General features: G+C 48.6%; 7 protein-coding genes across 7 annotated transcripts; 4 read left to right on the forward strand and 3 right to left on the reverse strand.

Annotated features, from left to right (window-relative positions):
* The first annotated feature begins 197 nt into the window (after positions 1-197).
* DFJ58DRAFT_71561 (uncharacterized protein) lies at positions 198-2201 on the forward strand. Its single transcript, XM_041384143.1, has 3 exons — positions 198-1059; positions 1108-1272; positions 1326-2201. Exons 1-3 carry the CDS (start codon positions 370-372, stop codon positions 1980-1982), a joined length of 1512 nt encoding a protein of 503 aa, XP_041239605.1. The 5' UTR covers positions 198-369; the 3' UTR covers positions 1983-2201.
* On the forward strand, positions 2182-3311 carry DFJ58DRAFT_807908 (AAA domain-containing protein). Its single transcript, XM_041391268.1, has 5 exons — positions 2182-2290; positions 2328-2420; positions 2474-2628; positions 2678-2849; positions 2905-3311. The coding sequence occupies exons 3-5, from the start codon at positions 2479-2481 to the stop codon at positions 3135-3137; spliced, it is 555 nt and encodes a 184-aa protein (XP_041239606.1). The 5' UTR covers positions 2182-2290; positions 2328-2420; positions 2474-2478; the 3' UTR covers positions 3138-3311.
* On the reverse strand, positions 3312-6475 carry DFJ58DRAFT_807912 (acyltransferase ChoActase/COT/CPT). The gene is made up of 7 exons (XM_041391270.1): positions 6145-6475; positions 5520-6094; positions 4869-5454; positions 4471-4700; positions 4056-4398; positions 3628-3847; positions 3312-3564 (listed from the first exon to the last, which is right to left on the reverse strand). Exons 1-6 carry the CDS (start codon positions 6443-6445, stop codon positions 3645-3647), a joined length of 2238 nt encoding a protein of 745 aa, XP_041239607.1. The 5' UTR covers positions 6446-6475; the 3' UTR covers positions 3312-3564; positions 3628-3644.
* A 91-nt stretch (positions 6476-6566) lies between these two features.
* Positions 6567-7244, forward strand: DFJ58DRAFT_666386 (uncharacterized protein; the record flags this gene model as incomplete). Its single annotated transcript, XM_041382558.1, has 2 exons — positions 6567-6641; positions 6690-7244. 2 exons carry the CDS (start codon positions 6567-6569, stop codon positions 7242-7244), a joined length of 630 nt encoding a protein of 209 aa, XP_041239608.1.
* A 1512-nt stretch (positions 7245-8756) lies between these two features.
* DFJ58DRAFT_807911 (uncharacterized protein) lies at positions 8757-9901 on the reverse strand (the record flags this gene model as incomplete). The annotated part of the gene is made up of 5 exons (XM_041391269.1): positions 8757-9279; positions 9333-9390; positions 9442-9550; positions 9607-9647; positions 9704-9901. 5 exons carry the CDS (start codon positions 9899-9901, stop codon positions 8768-8770), a joined length of 918 nt encoding a protein of 305 aa, XP_041239609.1. The 3' UTR covers positions 8757-8767.
* A 1511-nt stretch (positions 9902-11412) lies between these two features.
* On the reverse strand, positions 11413-12558 carry DFJ58DRAFT_718135 (uncharacterized protein; the record flags this gene model as incomplete). The annotated part of the gene is made up of 6 exons (XM_041384437.1): positions 11413-11796; positions 11852-11925; positions 11983-12057; positions 12108-12199; positions 12261-12301; positions 12358-12558. The coding sequence occupies 6 exons, from the start codon at positions 12556-12558 to the stop codon at positions 11413-11415; spliced, it is 867 nt and encodes a 288-aa protein (XP_041239610.1).
* A 1260-nt stretch (positions 12559-13818) lies between these two features.
* Positions 13819-15621, forward strand: DFJ58DRAFT_807931 (GPI transamidase subunit PIG-U-domain-containing protein; the record flags this gene model as incomplete). Its single annotated transcript, XM_041391271.1, has 9 exons — positions 13819-14030; positions 14091-14155; positions 14207-14376; positions 14429-14529; positions 14583-14844; positions 14896-14995; positions 15046-15089; positions 15152-15216; positions 15342-15621. Exons 1-9 carry the CDS (start codon positions 13901-13903, stop codon positions 15617-15619), a joined length of 1215 nt encoding a protein of 404 aa, XP_041239611.1. The 5' UTR covers positions 13819-13900.
* Between the last annotated feature and the right edge of the window lie 438 nt (positions 15622-16059).

The raw sequence follows: 16059 nt of genomic DNA on the forward strand, positions 1-16059 counted from the left end.
GGCGAGTCGTGGTCAGCCGCAATACTTAATCAACCAAGTCTGTGAGAAGAATCACAGATGCATTTAGATTCTCCCATGGAGTTCTGGAGCCAGAAAAAGAGCTTGACCGGGCAAGAGTCTGGACGACACTTGGGACAAAGCGGCAAAGACTGTGGAGAGATTGTGATACCTATAGACAATGGAAGGCCGCTCAAAGAGCTGGGAACCACGAAGGCCGCTTGGAAACTCCGGCTTGAGTCAGGACTCAGCAAGCGCCCGCCTACTAGTCATGAGGTTTCGGACCCGGAGCCTCATTGCAGACCTTGAAATAGAGTCGCACTCCATCGTTACACATTGCCACTTACCACCATCATCATATCCAAAGCCATCATGTCCACAGCAACAAGACTGCTCTATCAGAACGTTATGGGTGTCGACAGTGGAACGCTGTCGGTCCACATTATATCTGAATTAGGCTTAAACGAAGAGCAAAATCAGTTACGTAGTCTGTTAGAAAGGAACGAGGGACGTGCCCTTGGCCTTGCTGGCGGATTTGCGCCCACTGGAGAGCTCGTGATGCTTGCAATCGCCGACACGTCCACCATTGTCATCGTTGAATTCGAGTTAAAGAAGAGCAAGGGCAACGAACACGATGAACGCCCTGTCACACCCACCAGTAAGGCAGACACTGCCGCTCGGGTATTTTTGACACAGAACCTCCTCCGTCGCACCACCGGATTCTTATACGCATTCGACATTGCACCAATCGCTCTAGCTTTATCTCAAACATTTGATCTTCGAATCGCAAATGCGATCAATGTGCAGAGCGCAGGATCGAAAACACGTGCCCCACTTGCCACCGTTAAACAGGCCATTGGTGATCTTCATCGTGTATATGATGAAAACATCAACAACATATTCCGTGATGATACCATCATCGATCATCTCCTCGCTACCAAGAATGGCACTAGTTCACTTGCACAACGTGCATGGATCGCACATTATATTTCGCAACTCCCAACCATGGACGATCGTCTTGCGCAAGTGCCCCCAGTGGACACCTTCCGACTCTCGGATGAGGTAGTTCACTGCTTTCTTGGCGAATGATGGCGCTGATCATGATCACAGGCACTAGAATTTCTTGCGAAGAGCTCGAAGGATTCGTTCCAGCTCGAGCAGAAGAAACCGACCGAGGTCACGCGCCAGTTTGCCACTTCTATCGACCATAAGCACAACCACATCAATGCACAAGCTGACAGATACCAAAACAAAATTCGTAAGGGCCAGCATCAGGCATGTCGTTCGCGTATCCATGCCGTGCCTTACTTGACAACTAATTTTCTCAGCGTGCATTCATTGATATTGGCGGCCGCGGCGGGCGGGGCTTCACCGTTGACGGTCAGGTTGCCAAGTCTAAGGGTCGCACCGCGAAACTCGCTACCACCAACAGTCTCAGTTTCGTTGGCAAGATAATCGGCTCGATCAAGATTGTCGGCCGTGATGACCCTACGCAGGCTGAGATCCAGCGTGCCCAGAAGGTTCTAGAGATCCTTCAAGGTCTCATCAACCTCGAGCACGACAACCCATGGGTTCAGCTAATATTCTTTTCGTCTCCCAGGGATGACTTCCAATGGCCCTCCGCCTGGACGGAGGAGGCGAACGATGCGGATATTGTCAAATTCCGTGCCGACCGTGTCAGTCGCCCCCTCAATCCATCCCAGACGAAAGCTGTGAAGCAGATGCTCCAGCAGTCGAATGATGGGCGTCTTACTGTCATCCAGGGGCCCCCTGGAACCGGTAAGACCACTGTCATCGCCTCATTTGTTCAGACTGCCCTTGACGGTGGACTCTCTGGCATTTGGCTCATTGCCCAATCCAATGTTGCCGTCAAGAACATTGCCGAGAAACTCGCTGACTTTGGCCTGACCAAGTGGAAGCTTCTCGTCTCGAAGGAATTTTTCGAATACTGGTCAGTCCTTTTACTGGTGGTCTTTCCCCTTTAGGCAGACTGACATAATCTAGGCACGAGCACCTCTATGCTAACATTCGGGCCAATATCATCATATCCGAGGACTTCTCCGCGCCAGGTTTTTTTAAGGAACTCCAGTCCACCCCGGTCATTCTATGTACCTTGTCTATGCTCTCATCTTTCGCTCTTCAAAGGTGTGGAGGCTTTAAAGCCGCGCCACTCAGGACCCTCGTCATTGACGAAGCGTCCCAAATCGAGATTGGTGACTACATTCCACTCCTCACCTCTCACACCTCCATTAGAAAGGTGTGCTTCATTGGTGATGACAAACAGTGTAAGTATCTATCCTGCATGTCATCGCGTGTTCTGACATCTTCAGTGCCACCCTATGGTCAGGATGATATTCAGGACCTGAAGAGCATCTTCGAGGTCAAGCATCTCAAGGACCATGCCATTTTTTTAAATACCCAATGTAAGTCCTTCCCCTGATGTTCTCCTACCCCGAAATTTATCATTTGATTGTAGACAGGATGCCCCCTCAAATTGGAGGGTTCATCTCTGAAGCTGTGTATGGTGGCCTACTCGAGTCGAATCCGCTACACCCCGTCACGAACGAGAGAATGGCTTGTCATTTTGTCAACATTCCCAGCCAGGAACAGCTACATGGAACTAGCTGGAAGGTAAATCACTTGAATTCAGTCACTTGCAGTTGATCAATGTCGTGCGCAGAACGTTGGAGAGTGCCAAACCATTCTCTGCATCGCTAACATGTTACAAGCGAGTAATAAGCAATTCCGCATCATCACCCCGTATGACGCTCAGCGGAGTTTGATTGAGGAGGGTTTAAAGCTGCAGGAGCTCGATTGGGAGGACAAATGTTTCAACGTTGACTCGTTTCAAGGTTCGTTCTCGCAACATATATTTGTAGCATCATGTTTATGAATTCTTTGTGGTAGGCAATGAGGAAGATTACATTGTGATCTCACTCGTGCGGTCCACGGCGCTCGGATTCCTCGCCGATTTGCGCCGGACTAATGTCATGCTTAGTCGGTGCAAGAAAGGCATGATCATCTGCACGAGCCAGAAATTCATGAAGCGGGCAGGGTGTGACTCACTCGTAGGCAGCCTGTTAGAGTATTACGAGCACGAGTGGATTGAGAAGGACGAGTTGGAGAGGATTGTGGTGTAGGTGGGCTCGTGAAGGTGCTATTCGAATGGTCGTTATCGGACTTGAACAGGGCTTTGAGTGCTTTCGTGATGATCGTTAGTTGTACGATACTTTACTGTTGGTTTGTACGATAGCTCGCGCGTTTGGTTGTACCTGGATGAAGGCATATTTTTTTTATTTTTCTTGAGTTGAGGACGAGTTTTCTCGTTTCAATTGTCTGAGTGGTGTATTGTGTAGTATACGATAAGTAGGTATAGTTTAGTTTTGTGCGAATGAGAGTAGGGTGATCTAGTAGAGTTTAGACGTCGTAATCACCAACACAAGTTGGGCAGGTGATAAGCGAGGACGGTCGTTGATAACCGTTTCATGCAAGTATGGAATTCTTGATCGAGCATCTAACAAGCTTCTATCGAACTGGCATGGGTGTTCGATCGCTTGCGATTATCTACTGTCAAAATCAAATAATCTCCGTCAGTGTCGGGCCCTCATATTCACAAGCCAAGGCACAAACCTTGTTCGACACCAGGCCTATAACCGCGCCTGCACCCGCGTGTCTACCCCATCCACTGATTTCTCCTTTCTGTCTTCCAACTCGAGTTCTCCAGCCTCGCAAATCGCCCGCATGTCCTGGAGCGCATCTGCGATATGCTGCTTGAACTTGTTCGTGGAGGTGAGAGGGGACGAGAATTTGGACTCTATACAGAATTTGATGCGGTGGGGTGCTATGAGATCTGTGAGAGGACAAAGTATGAGCTTAGTTTGGTGTGAACGGAATCGCCAATTAAATTCGAAAATGAACATCCCCGGTCGACCTGGTCACCCGATGGTGATGTTGGCGACAATAACAAATGCAGACGGGAAACCATTACAGACGAAGAATCCCTCACGGAGGTTCGACGGTCCCGCAAAACAATGATGAAAGAAACGAATCAAACTTACAATTAATCCCATAACCATCTTCCCAGCCAGCTCCAAAGCCGGTGCCTCGGAATTGGTCACCGGAGCTCAGGGCACTAGTACTGAGCTTCCACTCCTGAGAGCGAGAGAAAAGAGGGTCAGTGAAGAGAGAGTGCGTACGTTTTTGCGGGGGATCGGTGGGACTTGAACTCGAGGAAGAGTCCAAGGAGGAGGAAGTAGATGTGGACGCATCTACAGGGAGTTCTTCGAGCATCAACTTCAGGCCTAATAAGTGCCTGTCGATTCCACGACCCGTAGCAGCTTCCCTCGTGCGCCTTGCATGAGTCTGGATGGCGTGTTGGAGGAGGGAAAGAAGTGCGCGAGGCTGATCATATTAGATTAGTGGATCAAAAACCATGAGTTCCCGTCGTCACTGGAGGGTATGAAACGAATTCACCTCCACTTCGTGTTGGCCCCCCTCTGCCACATACGCAGCTCCGCATCTCCATTCCTTAGCAGCTTGAACAAAGTCTAACCCCTCCACACTTGCACTCCTCACGCACTCTGTACGGCCAGCATTGAACATTCGCGTAAGGACTGTTTCGTAGGTCGCTGTGAGGAATCCGCGGGAGCGGTACCAGGCGAGTTGAAGTGCAAGTTGGGTGTAGGCGTCTGGCGGAAGGCGGGCTAATAGTGAAATGATTAATGACCTTTGCAACAAAAGAAAGAAGGGTACAGGAGAGCGGAAAAATATTGAGCCTCGCGGGTATGAGTTTCAGATGTTCACCACAACACAAGACCCGGACAGTAAAAGAGGCAAAACGCCAGAAAATCGACTAGGCGTCGCAAACTCACCAACACTACTTATCCAATCTGCTCCATATTCCCCGAATACCAAAATCCCTGCCTCTGAGTTATTGATCGAGGCCTGAGCCCGTCCTTCCGCTTCTCTTATCTGAGTTTCGATCCGCTCGTCAATCACCCAGTCCAAACGGGTCCATCCTTTTCCATCATCACTCACACGAGCCTCTTCTAAAGTAAGAGGGCGCGGAACAGGCTCTGAGAATGCAGAAGAGTCGATACCAGTAATGACACTGTAATCAAAGACGATGCTGGGCACCAAGGCATCGACAGGTGTGTGTTCACCCATTGCGCCAGCACGGGTATTGCGCTCTAATGATAGGGTCAGGTTTTTGTCGAAGAATCTGTTCCGAGCTCGGGGAGGGGAGCGGGTGTTGTGAAGGTGTGCGTGGACTTCTGCGTCGGAGTCTAATGCTGGGATGCTTGCGTGAGATGATTGGGAAGAACTTGGTGAGGTAGGGGTTGGGTAATGCGATGGCATGGCAGTGTAGTGGTCGAGAGAAAGAGCCATTATAGATTCGTTGATAGCGCAGAAGGTCATGGCATTTGTGGGTGAAAGGGAGAGCAAGTGTTGATAATTCTATGGGAGTGATGTCGGTTACTAACGGGACGAGCAAGAAAATGAGAGTCGAAAAACACACTGACCTCTGCCCAACGGTCTCTATCATCCGAGGTCAAGACACCAACTGGCACGGCGCTTTCCCCAGACTCTATTCTCTTAATTACGTCCAGTACTACCGCACGTATTCCATCCTCAATGGTCTGTACAGGCAACGGTGTCCGATCATCCTCACAGACCCTTACAGTATACACAAAATCATATAACATGAGCATGATATCCTGGGCATGTTCAGATGCCGGATTCCTGGTTGCAAGGACATCCGCTCCAGCTCTTGGTAAGCGACATGTGTTGAACATCTTCTCCGTATTAGTGAGGAGCCAGACACCAGTACGGGTTGTATCAGGGTCTGGATGCTGGTTAACCATGCGGGCGCGCCAGTCTAGAACGCGATGTAATATGCACGCGGCCCGGCGCACTTGCCAGGGTTCAATACCTGATCTAGTGTCACCGCGCAAGATCGACTCGGGTATGGACGGATCATTAATGAATGTAAGCCACCAGTTAGAATTGATGAGGAGCGGGGCACGCCATGAAAGGTAGGCATGGTTTGTCCAAATATTATCGTCTAGCCAGTTATGTGGCGACCGAGCGTCCAGTTCTGCGGGTACGGTTGGTTGAATTAATTGTTGGATTAACGGAAGGACATGCCATGGAGTTTATGCTGGCAAAGGCGGCCGATACCTTTCTCAAAATCATCTACCCATTGAACACGTTTTTCGTAGCTTGCTTCAAAAAGAGAGTGACCGCGTGCCTCGTCTTCGCGCAGAAAAGGCTGAATAGACTGCAGGTAACGGTCCAGCGTCTTGCGAAGGTCTGGCACGGGCAAACGCGGCAACTTTGCCATGGTGCTCAACCCAGCGCACCTCAATGAGAGGATGAATGGGGAACTCTGGTAAAGCCTCGGGGAGTATCGGAGTGTTATGCGGCCGCCTACTAGTCTTGAGATCATGCCAGTCGCGATGAGCTCAGTGAAAGGACACACGTGACTTAAATCATGAAATGGTGTGAACACGCGCGACGTGAACGGTGACGCGCCTTTGTGTCAAGCCTGAGCTTTTAAATTAACTTCGATGGCTGAACCCGCTGCACCTGCAAACATCGTTAAATGGGTCAACGACCAGTATCCACGTCCAGCTTTAGATCCAGTAAATTTTAATTAATGGTTTGCATTTATGATATTTATTCACCCGCAGGTTTGGCTTCGTGACTGTTGCTCATGGATCGCGTCCTCCTACTCCCTCTCTCCAACTGACTTTCCACAGTTTAGTTCCCATGTAACTTCTCAATTTTTTCAGTCCAGCCTCGCAGACTCCACCCTGCCGAACACTGGCCTCCCACAAAATATCCATACCATCAAAAAGGCTCGTCTTACAGGCCTTCCATGTCTCGTAGAGATTCGTGCTATCAGCGACATTGGTATTAGTGCGTTTAGCTTGATGAACGTTAGGCAAAATCGTGTGGATCGAGCAGACTTGGCTGGCCTTGTTAGGGAGGATGAAGAGGATGCAGAGGAGGACGAGGGACCAGTCCCGAAGTTTCCGAGAGGCATGCTGCGTCTTGAGTTAAGCGATGGTTTTACAACTGTCGAGGCTGTGGAATATCGTTCTATACCACAGCTTGAACTTGGCGTCACTCCGCTGGGGTACAAGGTGCGTATTGGTCAGTCGCTTTGTGTTATTTTTGATAGAGTCCGGCTGTTAGATCCTCTTGAAAGACGTACAGATTCGCAGAGGCATTATCTTCCTTGAACCACAGACGATTGAGCTGAAAGGACATCAAACAGAGGACCATGAGGTAATGCAAGATGAAATATTTCTGCGCAGCTTGAGACGGAGGCTTGGGTGAGTTCAATCCATTTAAATAATCATCAAGCTAATCAATACCCCTTAGACAAGCCGACCCAGAACACAATCCACAACCACCTGGTGAAGCAGAGGCTCCGCCACAGGCGCCCCCTCTTCCCAGAGTTCCATCTCATCCTGTTGCTAACAGACTGTCTGTTGGTAATCCACCCGAAGGTTCAACATCGATCAATGCTGCACCTCCGGTAGTTCGATCGAAACCCTCATCTACTGCAGCGCCGAAACTAAGCTCAGCACGAGCAGCCTCGAAGTCGAGCTCTATCCCTGCTTCCACCTCGTCTACCCTTGTCTCATCCTCTAAACCAACATCTTCGCTTAAGCCTCCCTCTGCTCCAGATAATATTGCGTCGACCACCTCGCCATACTTTTCTACGTCCTCTACGCTGTCCTCCTCAATCCCTTCGTCATCGACCTCGGGCAAGTCTAATCCACAAGATAACCCCTCTGCCCCCCTGGCAAGGGCTCGGATCCTCTCCCCCGCACCACGGGATACCATGTGGAGCTTGGATGACGAGGAATTCGAGGCTTTAATAACCGAGTCCGGATCAGCGCCTATCTCGCCTCCAAAGCCCATCTCCAAACTGCCCTCAAAGCGAAATGCTCCATCCACAAAACCTGCGTCACCATCCCGTCCCCCGTCCCCACCATCAGATTACGATTTAGATTTGATGGACCTAGACATTGATGACGAACTCCTTGCGCAAGCGGATAAATAGAGGCAGAAGCATTAGCGACTGTTTCTAAGCCACCGAGCACGAGAGGTTTAGGTTCTGATATACGAGACATGCGTCAAATGAATGCTTCGCAGGCGACAGGTCCACGCTATCAAGGTATGCAAGGGATGACAACTGCTCAGCAGATGGCATCTGGCTCGTCCCGACCGTCCGCAGTTCCAACCGTTAGCACAACGACATCACGTTCTCGAATCGGTCCTGCATCGGCACAACGCCAGCCCGCAAACTCGACCCAGCGTGGGGCACCGGATCCTGCTTCCGCTCGACGTCAACATGTTCCGTCCACCTTGGGGGAAAATGTCATTGACGTTGAATCGGATGATAGCATGTATGTGGACGACTCGGATGATGGAAAAGAGAATGTTCCAACACGGACGCGGGCGGTGGTCGATGAGGATATAATTGAGATTTCTGACTGAGATCAATGTTTCAAATTCTTTGTATGTGATGTCCCTTGGTCAATTATATCACCACTCGATTTCAAGTGTTAGGAGTGCTATTTCATAGACACCTGATGTCAGCTTCTTGTGCGATCAGGTTCGGCAGGAGACGCAAGGGTTACAGAGGTCGAGGCGAGTATTGTTTCTTGCACCTCGGATGCGTCCCGTTGTTATACTTTTTTTTATTTTTTAAAAATTATTGTCCTTCGCGGTCGGAGATCGTTGTTATACCTATCTACAATCTCGTCACTGACCACCTCATCATCAAGTGTCGGATACCGGGAATCAGAATTTCCACAAACTCTGTTTCTACCTTGACAGTCCCCTTCTCGAAAACCTCTCCATCCCACAAAGATGACCAAGTCTCGGGAGAATGAGAAAACGTCCGATACTCGACGCCTGATACATTGGCAGTTACAATGCCCTTCTCGCGAGATCCGGTGTCAAAGCCGCAAATTACGGAGCCTGACTGAGCAGATAAAAGGCCCGCGAGAGCCCTGGCAACATGCAATTGTTTATCCTCGTTGAAGAGGTGGAAGAATGCAATAGCGTTTATTGCACTAATGCGACCATGAAGGGGGTTGAGGGATTTCAGTGAGGACAGATCAATAGCTGGCACCGGAGAGACGTCGTCCGACGGCGCAGCTATAGAGAGAAATTCCGGATCGAAGGCATCTCCGGGAAGGAGACATCCGGGGTAAGAAGCTGGTGTCGTTTTGAAAAGTTCGTGGCTTAGTTGAAGAAACTCTGTACATACACATCGTTAGCGAGAATGATTATTCACAGGAATATTATATTACCGTTGACGATATCCGAGGCAATGATGTTTTTGGCAGGAAACCCATCCGCCGCAGCCTTCTGGCGTCAACACCGACTAAAATGGAGTCAAAAGATTATTCAAGACAGTACATAATGATTTAACGTACAGCAACAACCGATGTCGAGTAACACCGCATCGGGGCGCTCGCGACCAAGCTGGAGGATTTGTTCATACACAGGAAAATTTGATAAGTTTAACCTGAGGAATATTAATGTTCAATTTCCATGCGATGTCCAGATCTACTGAAAATGTACCGAAGGAAGCCAAATCCATAAATACAAGGATATGGTGCAACCTGACAGTGGCAGATGGTCATTAGACTTATTACGAAATCCTCTGGGAATGATTCACCTTGTATGCTTTCGCCTGAACTTCCAGGATATGCCTTTTTAAGTCTTCATCATTATCAATGCCGGTTTGTGTCTTGAAGAATGCAGCTTGTGCGGGAGACAGGTTGTAGAGACAGGTGTCTACCGTTGGGACCGACGCGGTGTGAACTGTTACGTCGCCCAGCGTTATTATGGAGTCCTCGTGCATAGGAGCTTCCATCTTGAGGGAGTGGGGTGTAATTTGTCCTGAGGCAGCATTCCACGTCCTTTTCAATGTGAACGACTCTCCCCTAAGGCGCCTACAGACACCAATAACATGTTCGTTGCCAAGTCGGTTGCTGCATTGTTCACCGTTTCAACTAGTGAAGCTATGCGATGCTAGCATCCCCGACTCCCGCGGGCTTTGTCGAACGCAACATAATTATGTAACGAGATATGCGCGAGCATCTGGTCATCTCTTGTGGCAGTGGTAGCCCAAATGTGATGTGAAAATGGGAGCGTGAACGACACTACCCATTCATAACATCTAATGCAGGATCAAGAGATAAGTCACACGAGGTAATGTTAAGCACCACCCCTGGTGGTGAACGCACGCCAGAACAAAGAACTAGTCATGGTGAAGTTGCCTTGACTAAAACGTTTAAGCACTAGTGCTATCGGCAGGATAGTTGGTTTGCTCACCGTACCGGTTCATCCATCAAGATGGCATCGATGGTCGTCTGGATCAGGTCAAGCTATGCTAGTGCCATTCGTCCTCGACATCACGGTATGCGCCCAAGACACCGATATTGTTAGTGCTTCACTAAAAAGCAGAGGTGGTATCTACAGCCTTGTTTGTCAGGTGGATAAGCGAAAGCCAGTATGCGTCACAGATTAACGTTTTGGATACACATCTCGGCCACTGGAAAGCATCTGTTTATGGTGTAGTGGATCTCTCATGGCCCGGGTGTATTGGATCACTTTGTCAGAGGCTATGAGTTACAAGAGAGACGGGGGTAATCTGTGTGCCCGAACCTACTACGTGGGTTAATGAGGTGCGATGACAGGGTATTGAGGTTTCCCTACTACTTGATCCACCTGCATCTTGGATGGGCCCCCCGAGGGAGATCCAGATCCCTGGATAATGTCTTACAACAACTTTGTTTCAGATCTTCATTCAAGGATCTGAGTTTGGTTCTTCATATTATGTTTGACTCATGAGTGACGGTCTCATGAATCAATAGAGCTTCACGGGACTACGGGCAGGTCTTGGGTAATGGTTCATGAAAGCACTTCTGACCGAAAAAGACATCTTCCGAGAGAGTATCTTGAGTACTAACGGACGAGAAATGAACTCGATAAAAAGTTTCGATCATTGACAGTCGACGTCAGTAAATTCCACTTGAAGTCCAAGACGCCATTGACGTCGAATGAGAATCATGGATGTGGACAACTTGGACGATAGGAATGAGGTGATTGGAGATATTTTCTAATCGAGATATTATGCATTCTGCAATAATGAAGGCGACAGTGCGAAATCAAATTCTTTGAGCGCGGCGAAGATTGAACGATGAATTGAATAGCCTTGCGCCCCGTCCGCTTTTGGCAACGCTTAAGTAAGCCTGTGCAGGACTTTGTTCTTAGCAGTTGCGCGAACTTCAAAAGTACTTACTGAGCTATGACAAGATTATCGACAATCTCCTCTAGCATTGTTGTACATGCACTTCCTCAAATAGACTGCAATGTTTGTGCCTACAATCTCACCACTGACCACTCCATCATGAGGAGTTGCACCTCGCGAATCGCAACTTCCACTAACTCCGTTTCTACCTTGACACTTCCCTTCTCGAATACCTCTCCATCCCACAAAGATGACCAAGTTTTGGGAGAATGGGCGAATAACCGATGCTCAGAACCCGATATATTGGCAGTTACCATGCCTTTTTCGAGAGTTCCGATCTGATAACCGCAAATAACGGAGCCTGGCTGCGCAGATAACAGACCTGCGAGAGCCCTGGCAAGATGCACTTGTTTGTCCTCAGTGAAGAGATGGAATAGCCTTGTAGCACTGATCGCGCTTATGCGGCCATGAAGGGGATTGAGGGATTTCAACGAGGACAGATCAATAGCCGGGGCCTGAAGAAACGTCGTTCGGCCGTGCAGCTATGGAGAGAAATTCTGGATCGAAGACATCTCCGGGAAGAAGGCATCCCGGGTAAGAAGTTGGTGTCGTTCTGAAAAGTTCGTGGCTAAGCTCGAGGAATTCTGTATATGCACAGCATCCGAGTCGTTAGCAAGAATGATCCGGACGGAATGAATTACCGTTGCTGATATCTGAAGCAATGACATTTTTAGCAGGAAAACCATCCGCCGCAGCCTTTCTGGCATCAACACCGACTAAAATGGAGTCAAACTCAACCAACAAAGTAGATCATGATTTGACGTACAACAACAGCCAAGGTCGAGTAACACGGCATCGGGGCGCTCGCGACCAAGCTTGAGGATATGTTCATACACAGAGTAACTCGATATGTTGAGGCTGGACACGGTTCCCTTATTATGGGCCGACTGCATAGATTTAGTACAGCTTCACTGCGTACCGAAGAAAGACAAATCCGTGGATACAAGGATATGGTGCAATCTTTCGACGGCAGGGGGTTATTCAACTTATGGTGAGGTCCTCTGCGAGTAACTCACCTTGTATGCTTTCGCCTGCACATCCAGGATATGTCCCTTCAAGTCTTCGTCGTTATCGATACCGATTTGCGCCTTGAAGAACGTAGATTCTTCGGAAGACAAACTGTAAAGGCTGGTATCTATTGTTGGTATTGATGCGGTCTGAAATGCTACGTCGGCCAACAACGTCGTAGAGTTATCGTGTATAACAGTACCGTCCATCGTAATGGAATGTAATTTGTGCAGCCGCAGCAAATATTCTGTATCCTTTTCAAGGCGACTAACCCTCACTGGTACTAGTGTCTCCCCAGCGGGCCGGCGGGATTCAGAAAATGACCTTGAATATGCTAAGTCCTTCGGGTATGAAGTGATGTACAATAGAGCAGATAAATCACAAATGACTTGCGGTACGCCATTAATTGGATCGTATTCTTATCAGTCCCTGAACTACGAAGGTGTGCCAGCGCAAGATCAAGAGCTGAAGCGTACTGAAGTAAGTACTAACGGCAGGCATGCTACACGCCACTCCTGAAGCTGAAGCTCAAGCGATGGAAGTGATATCCATAGTCAATTGCTGACATGGTGATTAGTGCGTGCCAGAGCAAGGGAATAGCTGGAATTAGCGGTACACGGAAATTACCCTGGCTAAAACCTTTGAGTACTAGTGTTATCAGCAGGACAGTTGGCTTGCTCATCGGATGATTAATCCTCCCGTCATATGGTTCCCGTTCAAGTCAGTCCGTGCCTCTGCTTCTAGTACACGCGTTCTCGACATCGTGGTATGCACTGAAGACGTGATCATAGTGCCTCCCTGAAAAGCGGCAGAGGCGATTTCTGCATCCTTTTCTTCAAGTGGAAGTCTACTGGATCAACACTGTTGTATACACGTCCGCGTCTCGAACTTCTCTTTATGTTGTTATAGATCTGTGATGCATTGTAATTTGGCACAGAAACCACGAGTAACAACTTACAAGACAGAACGGGGGTAGTCCGAGTCCGTTCCCAAACTCGCGGGGGTGAATGAGGTTCGACGACAGGACATTGAGATTTCCCTACTACATACTACCTGATCCATCTGCATCTTAAAAGATCATGAATCCGAACGATGTTCAAGTTAGAACATCGTTCGGGTTCAAGATCTTTTAAGATGTTGTGCAACTGGTACTTTGTTTAGAAAGAATTTGGATTTTCTTCTTTGTGTTATTAACGAATAACAACCATAAACCGACAAGGGCTCCAAGGGACTCTACGGGCTAATTAGATGATGACATTTATGAGCAAAAGATAATGTACATACCTTCCGAGGGAGCATCCTGGACCTGAGTATCAGGCGATAAATAAACATTGAGGCCTATCCAAGAAAGGACAGTATAGGATTAATTTCATCCGCGATGCGTGTGAAATTGATTATGCAGATGTGGGGGAATCCAGCGCACGAAAAGTAGCCAGGGAGGACACAGGCCAAATAAGGTTTCAAGATCAGTGGCCTTAGTGAACCTTACTAAGCTTTCACTTATGACATGTGCGATTGCGAACAAACTCTCCTGCAAGTGACCAAAACGTGATGAACATATCACCAACGTTTTTGGTGCTGGTATGTCTTCGCTTTCTGCTCGCAGTTCTACCTCTTCCAGGTCGAAATCTTCTCAAACATGACCATCAACTTAGCTCTCCATTGACCTCATACCTTCACTGTATGTTCCAAAGCATTGCTATAACTAAGTCATTCTATTGCTAATACATGTCAATACCAGTGAACGAAGGTCTCTGGCTCCTCGATAACAATATTGACCCATACATGGGAGGGACTTTTCACCATGTATGTCACTCCAGTAGACCAAATATCATTGGGTGACCATCTGCGCCATAGTCGCCTCTCCTACTCTCCTTGTTTTCAACCATAGTACCTCCACTTCCAGTTGTATGGGCTGTGTCTGATGGAATAGGAGCATGGGCACTTCTCTGCATATGGCGCGCGCGCCAGGGTTTATCATTTCAAAAGGGTACAAAGTCCAATGTAGAAAACCTCATCGTAAGCGTGTACGTACGTTCCATCAGCATACTTCGAATGCACACCTAACGCACCGCGCAGCTATTTGTTGAATCCCTACCTCCTACTTCCTTCACTTGCGTTATCGACATCCACATTCGAAAATACCTTTACCCTTCTTGCTCTCATGTTTGCATCTCAAGGTACGTCCCAACGCCTCCGTCCAAGTTGGCTCACTCGCATTCCTCAATTACAGGAAAAGTATCTTCTGCTCTCCTTGCTATCGCATTCGCAGTTCACCTCACCCCCTCGTCTATCCTTCTACTTCTCCCAATTCTTATGGTCCTCCTCTCCTCTCCTGTGTCTAACCTCGCTTCCCCGCGTCCTTTCCATGGTAGCCTCAAGCGTATACCGTTCCTCTTTGGCGAGTTCACACTATACTGGCTCGTCCTTGTAGGCGCAGCATGCATCATTACGGGCGGAAACTGGAATTGGGTCAGGGCATCATGGGGCGCAAGGTAAGTCGATTTCCAATTCCTGACAGATGGTCCATAAACACAGCATCCCAGCCTCACGCTACCAGATCTCACGCCTAACCCCGGTCTTTGGTGGTACTTCTTCACCGAGATGTTCGACCATTTCAGACCATTCTTCCTCATGGTCTTCTCCGTGCGTTCTCGTTGTCCTCGTGCACGCATGTCATCTAACCACATAGTTAGGTTCACCTTGTCATATACATATTTCCTATCTGCATAAAATTTCAGTACGGGATTTTTGATAATATAAGTGCTAGTTTTTATGGGTTCTGACACACCTTACCTGTAGACATGATCCCCTCTATGCCGCGTTCCTCCTTGTGGGCGTCCTGGGGACGTTCAAAGCGTACTTAAGTCTTGCAGACCCAGGCTTGTTCCTAAGCATGATATCCATATTCCCTGAAGTACATGGCTTGTAAGTATCCTTCCCTCCTACAACCCTACCCTATCTCGCACTCACTTCGCTCGCACTCTTCCAGACTTCCGACACCCCATCATCACCATACTCCTCCACCTACACGCTGCGCTCCTCCTCCCGCTTCAACACGTACTCTGGGTGAGTGAGGGCCGTGGGAACGCGAATTTTTATTATGCTGCGAGTCTTGTTATGGGTATGGCGGGTGGTGCGGGGCTTGTGGATGCATGTTGGGCTGGTATGCGGATTGCTGTGGGGGATGCGAAAGTATGGGCTGAGGAAAAGGTAGATGGTGAGAAGGGCAAGGGGAAGGTGGTGTGGTGGGAGGTGGTACAACAGTGAGGCTATTGTCTCCGTACCACCAGGAACACAGTAGACGAGGGAACACTGCGTTGGGAATTCAAGCCGAAGACAGTTGGAAGACCATGGTGACATGCATTGACATGGCCACCAAAATCTGGTGTCTCGGAGGAAAAGGCTGCGGGGAAGAGGGAGAAGAAAGCATCCATGCATACGTTGCTGTGGCAGCCTGAGTAGATTGGCATCAGGAGGCGTGCAGACAGTAGATGAATACCACAAACAAGACCCGAGATAGTCGAATTTAAGTCTATCCCGGGTGATTGCAATATTTAGGACAGAAAAAAGGAAGGTCCTGGAATGCTCGGAGAGCTGTTGCGAATTTTAAAAGAATAAGTGTGGTGTAGTATACCCATGGAATCTGTGATGACTGTTTGGGTCACTCTTGCTCAGCCAAACAACTTCTCGTTTTCTTGCTTTTTGTG

Source organism: Suillus subalutaceus (assembly GCF_016647625.1).
Source record: "Suillus subalutaceus strain FC151 chromosome Unknown DFJ58scaffold_123, whole genome shotgun sequence".
In the NCBI taxonomy this organism is placed as follows: domain Eukaryota; kingdom Fungi; phylum Basidiomycota; class Agaricomycetes; order Boletales; family Suillaceae; genus Suillus; species Suillus subalutaceus.